The sequence below is a fragment of the Arachis hypogaea genome, chromosome 17 (assembly GCF_003086295.3).
Source record: "Arachis hypogaea cultivar Tifrunner chromosome 17, arahy.Tifrunner.gnm2.J5K5, whole genome shotgun sequence".
In the NCBI taxonomy this organism is placed as follows: Eukaryota; Viridiplantae; Streptophyta; class Magnoliopsida; order Fabales; family Fabaceae; genus Arachis; species Arachis hypogaea.
Window position 1 is genome coordinate 67,318,077 of NC_092052.1, and position 6,354 is coordinate 67,324,430.

The following is a 6,354-nucleotide window of genomic DNA, read 5'->3' on the forward strand; positions in this document are numbered from 1 at the left end:
AAGGGCTTCTACCTCTGATCGGCGTAACTCTTCTGATGGCTCTGGGCAGTGAACATTCTGTCTCTGATTTTCTTGACTTGTTCTGTGGTTTTGGCTATCATCTCAGGCCCTAAAAGGCTCTTCTCCTTAGCTTCATACTAGCATAGCAGAGATTGGCACTTCCTCCCATACAGAGCCTCATATGGAGCCATCCCGATGCTCGCATGGTAGCTGTTATTGTATGCAAACTCTACTAGTGACATGTACCGATCCCAGCTCGCCGGCTGGTCATAAGCCCTCAACATGTCCTCTAGGGTTTGGATTGTCCTCTTAGATTGACCATCTGTTTGGGGATGGTAAGCAGTACTTAAGCTCAAATGGGTTCCAAAAGCTTTCTAAAATGCACCCCAGAACCTTGAAGTGAAACGGGAATCTCTATCAGAAACTATAGTCGTAGGCACACCATGAAGTCTCACAATCTCCTTTATGTACAAACGCGCCAACTCCTCAAGAGTATAGTTCATCCGAATGGGTAGAAAGTGAGCCGACTTTGTCAGCCGGTCCACAATCACCCATACAACATTGAAATCGGTTCAAGTTCTCGGCAACCCCAGCACAAAGTCCATTGCAATGTCTCCCACTTCTATTGTGGAATCTCCAAGGGTTGTAACGTCCCGGAAGGTCTCTGATGTTTGATCTTCACCTTTTGGAAAGTTAAGTACTTCGAGACATATTCCGCCACATCATTCTTCATACCAGGCCACCAGAACATATCCTTTAGATCATTATACATCTTGGTACTCCCAGGGTGGATTGAAAATCCGCTTTTGTGCGCTTCCTTCAATACATCCTGCCACAAAGTCCCTACATCCGGCACAATGATCCTACTCTTGAACCTCCATAATTCATCTTGGTCCTCGGACACTCTCCACTGCTTTCCTTGTTCAATAGCCGGCAACACCTTCGATAACGCATCATCATTTTGATGAGCCTTCAGGAGTTCGGATCTAAAATCACTTGAGATTTGCAGTTGACTCAAACACAAAGTTCCAGCCACTTCTTGAGCGCCAATCTTTAGACTCTCGAATTCCTTGAGAAACTCCTCTTCCCGAAGCATCATCCAAGAAGCATACAACAATTTCCGACTTAGCGCATCCGCTACGACATTTGCCTTCCCCGGATGGTAACTCAACTCAAAGTCGTAATCTTTTAGTAACTCCATCCACCTCCTCTGCCTCATATTAAGTTCTTTCTGGTCAAAAAGGTATTTCAAGCTCTTGTGATCAGAGAAAACTTGGAACTTAACTCTATAGAGGTAATGTCTCCACACCTTTAATGCAAACACAACCACAGCGAGTTCCAGGTCGTGCATTGGGTAGTTAACTTCGTGAGGTCTCAACTGCCGTGAGGCATACGCCACCACATTCCGGTGTTGCATCAGCACACACCCTAGACCCTTTAGTGAGGCATCATAATACACCTCAAATGGTTCATTCGGTTCAGGTAATACCAACACAGGCGCAATAGTTAACTTCTGCTTCAACGCTTGGAAAGTCTCCTTACACTCGGAAGTCCAAACAAACAGTGCATCCTTGCGGGTTAACTTTGTCAATGGCAAAGCCAATTGTGAGAATCCCTTGATGAATCTCCTATAGTAGCCAGCTAAACCCAGAAAACTCCTTATCTCGGTAACTGAGGTCGGTCGCATCCACTCCATCACTGCTTCCACTTTGGCAGGATCTATTGATATACCCTTTTTACTCACTACGTGACCCAAGAACTTCAAATGCTCCGCATGATCCTCTTCAGTCTTGGAATAAACCAGCATGTCATCAATGAAGACAACAACGAATTTATCCAGAAACGGACAGAAAATCCTATTCATATAATCTATAAACACTGCAGGAGCGTTTGTCAATCTGAAAGACATTACAATGTACTCGTAGTTACCATAACGAGTCCTGAAAGCGGTCTTAGGAACGTCCTCATCTCTCACCCTTATCTGGTGATAACCAGATCGCAAATCAATCTTGGAGAACACTCCGGCTCCTTGTAACTGATCCATGAGGTCGTCAATCCTTGGTAGTGGATACTTATTCTTTATCGTGACCTTGTTTAGTTGCCGATAATCCACACAAAGCCGCATACTTCCGTCTTTCTTCTTCACCAATAACACAGGCGCTCCCGACAGAGAAACACTCGGTCGGATAAAATTCTTACCCAGAAGATCCTCGAGTTGAGATTTCAGCTCGGCCATCTCTAGTGGTGACATCCTATAAGGAGCAATCGAGATTGGCCCTATTCCCAGCACTAATTCAATCGCAAATTCAACCTTTCGATGAGGCGGAAATTCCTCAATGTCATCGGGAAATACTTCAGGAAACTCACATACAACCGGAATCTGCTCTAGGTATTGATCATCACCTGAGACGCCCACGGTTAACAACAGAATGCCTTAAATTCAGCACCAGAACAATTCACTATCATGGAATTCAAGTAATAGTTATTTACCACAATTGTCCCTTCCGTATCTTCTGACATGAAGTACACTGATTTTGCAGAACAGTCGAGTAGAACGTGGTTCTTGGACAACCAGTCCAACCCCAAGATAAGATCAAGACCTACCATCGGCAAACAGACTAGATTGTGTACAAAATCACGCTGCTTGACCCTAAAGGAAACTTGCGGACATCCAAGCCTAGTTACCATGGCTTCATGGGTGGCATTATACACCTTCAGGTCATAACCTAACGTTACGATCTTTAACTCTAGCTCACTATCCTTCTCAAATGCAACGAACGAATGTGATGCTCCAGAATCAAACAAGGCATTTAAAACTTGACCCGCTATTTCACATTTACCTCGGATAAGTGTCTCGGACCCCTCGGCCCCTATAGTTGAAGTAGTAAACACCCTTCCAGGCTGTTGTGGTCTCCCGGTACCCTGATTCTGCTTCTCTGGACAGTTGGAGGCTCGGTGCCCTGGCTTCCCACATGAGTAACATAAACCCCAACCGGCCTTACACGGAGCACCAAGATGGTAACTCCCACACCTAGTGCAAGCTTGCTCATTCAGGGGCTGCTTCCATAATCTTCTCCCCGAAGCATTATTGTTGTTGTTGGGTCTTCTGCAGTTATTCTGACCCTGAGTCCTCTGAGGCGCAAAACCTCCCCGTTTGAAGGGTGGACCTCTAGGAGCAAAAGTGGGAATGATCCCCTCTGGCTTCCTCTTTCTGCAGCTACCTTCTTCACACACTCTTCGGCAACTCTGCTTTTATTAACCAACTTGGAGAAAGTCCTGATTTCCATAGGACCTACTGAACTATAGATATCACTTCGGAGCCCTCCTTCGTACTTGATACATTTCCACTCCTCAAAGTCCTCCGGAGCTCCTTGACACATGCAGGAGAATCTAAACAACTCTTCAAACTTGTCTGTGTACTCAGATACAGACATCGTACCCTACTTCAGCTGCAGTAGCTCTAGTTCCTTGGCCGTCCTAGTAGAGTTCGGGAAATACTTCTTATTGAATTCCTCCTGAAAGGTATCCCAGGTGATAGGATCATCACCTTACTGTATGATACGTCGGGTCCCCTACCACCAATGTGATGCTTCACCAGTGAGTAGATAAGTGGCAAACTCAATGCATTGTTCTTCAGGCACCAGTTATGCTCGCAGAGCTTGTTCCATAGCTTGGAACCAAGTATCAGCTTCAGTTGGATTGGTAGTTCCCTTAAACTTTGGCGGATTAACCTTTAGAAAGGTCGCCAATGTCATCAGACCTTGAGTCCCATTCCCACCATTTCCTTCATGGTTATGGTTGTTCATCTGCTGTCCGAGGGCCTCAGCAATGGCCTGCATAGCGGCAGCCATGTTCTGTAATGCCGCCATAAAGTCCACGGGGTTATTCGGGTTAGTTTCTGGCCCATGAGTACTGGCATGTCCTCTCCCACGGCCTCGACCGCGTCTACGAGGCGCCATCTCATTCCTATACACACCAAACAAGCAATATCAAGTTGATCAGTTTCATTATCGAAAGTCTAATGCTCAAAGTCCCAAATGTATGCTCATGAACGTTTATGCCAGTTATATCAGTCAGATATCCTAATAGCACAAAAACACAAACACAGAGAATGCACAGAAGCATAGTCAATCCGTCCCTCAGGCTCTACAGGAACGAACTGCTCTGATAACATAATGTAACACCCTACCACACACAATCTTATGCTTAAGTCATAAAATAGAGGTGGTGAGGTATTACGACCTCTAAAATAAAATTTAGTACGTATAGTGTTGCAAAATGTTCATAACTAGGAGCCTTTAAAGAAAATGGGTAAATCAAAACCGACGAATCAAAAGTGCAACTCTCCGATCGATAACGTAAATGAGTAGTTAGAGATTAAACTAAAGCAAAGAAATATACAAAAGAGTGCCAAAATACATATATCCAGACTCGGGACTCGGGTTGCGAAGATAACCGATCCGAGCATACAGTATACATACATATATAGTAAGGAAATCCCAAAAGACAATCCAACAGACAATACACAAATCCTGTTTCTCCAAAATAACCTTTAAGAGGAGGTAATACAAAATACATATACAGTGGAGAACATAGTATCTAAACAGGCATATAATAACCAAAATAAAATCCCAAGGTACAAGGATCTCCGCCAAAAGAAGGCCTCCAGCATGCCTCAGCGAGGAGCCTTATGTCCTGCATCTGAAAATCACAAAATCCACATGGGTGAGAACCGGTTCTCAGCATGGTAATAGTACCCAAATATCTAACATGTAATGTCCTAGGAAAGCTGAAGGCAATCTTAGAACTTCCAAATTATAATCAAAGCATATAAGCATAACTAAACCATAACAAAAGTAAACAGGCGACTAACTTAAGGATCTTCGGTCTAACTATATATATATCCCCTTTCCGAATCCTGTAGACCTCCCAACCACCAACAGTGAAATTAAATGCAAGCACAAGTATATCAGGCAAGGAAATGTACAAGTAGGAAGCAGATAGAACAATTAAGCAAGTAGCAAGTAATGATGCAGTCAATTAGGCAATTCAGACAAATCACATATAATGCAAATGATGCATGCCTGTCCTAGTGGCTGATGAGTCTCATCTGTCGGTTATAAAGCCAGCCCGACAAGTCCTGGTAGCTAACCATTAGATTGTCCCTCTGTCGCGCATCCCCAACTCGAGTTATCCACAAACATAATCATAATTTATATTCAACACCCTCACTGGTGTATATTCACGGGGGTGAGCTCATCCGGAACCTTCACAGTGTCCGGCCACACTTGCGACATAGGGTCAGCAGAGTATCGAGTCTCCACCCGGAGCACGTGGTGGCTAGCCACTGCTTTCACCCTCAATGTGAGCTCCAACAGCTGCACATAGTTAGTAGATGAGATGAGGGAAAGCCATCGTAGTGGTGGAGGACTTGTTAGCTATCCTGTAAATCTCCTGGCGTATCACCTCGTGCACCTCCACCTTATTGCCGAGCATTATACAGTGAATTATCACTGCTCGCTCGACTATAACCTCACAATGGTTAATCATAGGGATGATGTAACGTTGGATGAACTCCAACCATCCTCTAGCTACTAGCTTGAGGTCATGCCTACCCAGCTGGTGCGGCTGACCTTTTGAATTTCTCATCAACTGAGCTCTGGGAAGGCAAATGTCCTCGAGGACTTGATCCAGCCGCTGGTCAGTGTTGACTCTCTGAGTGTATGAATGAGGGTCCTCTCCGGATGGTGGTAACTGTAGTGCCTCCCTCACACTCTCCGAGCTAAAATCCAAGATGTGTCTTCTAACCATAGTCTGCCAGTTCTTTGGCTCTGGATTCATGCCTCTTGCATGCTTGTATGTCACTCAAGCATTGGCGTAGAACTCTCGCACCATCAGTGCTCCAACCTCAGTAACGGGGTTGGCCAGAACTTCCCAACCCCGTCTCAGAATCTGATATAGAATCTCCAGGTACTCATCATCCTTCAGATCGAAGGGAACCTCGAGAATCACCCTCTTCTTGTGCACTACTTCATAAAAAGTGTGCCTCATGTGTCAGAGAGGAGAACCGAGTGAAGTCCCAAGGATCAGATGCAGGGGCCTTCTCTTTCCTTTTCCTTGATGAAGATTGGTGTGCGAAATTGAACTCGCACAACTTCATTGGCAGGTGCACCTGGTCGTCCAAGTAATACCTTAGGTGAGTGAGGGTCGATCCCACGAGAATTGTTGGATTGAGCAAGCAATAGTTATCTTGCTGGACTTAGTCAGGCAAAATAGAAAAAGAGTGGTTGTTGTTGTAGGTGCATAAAATAAATTAATAAAGAAAGCAGTAAAAAATTGGTGTAGAAACAATAA

The 6,354-nt window shown here is 44.7% G+C and overlaps 1 protein-coding gene across 1 annotated transcript; it reads right to left on the reverse strand.

The window, feature by feature from the left end:
- Positions 1-622: 622 nt before the first annotated feature.
- LOC140180620 (uncharacterized) lies at positions 623-3,434 on the reverse strand. The gene is made up of 6 exons (XM_072221873.1): positions 3,222-3,434; positions 2,686-3,132; positions 2,528-2,600; positions 2,090-2,433; positions 1,913-1,981; positions 623-1,231 (listed from the first exon to the last, which is right to left on the reverse strand). The coding sequence occupies exons 1-6, from the start codon at positions 3,432-3,434 to the stop codon at positions 623-625; spliced, it is 1,755 nt and encodes a 584-aa protein (XP_072077974.1).
- Positions 3,435-6,354: the final 2,920 nt, after the last annotated feature.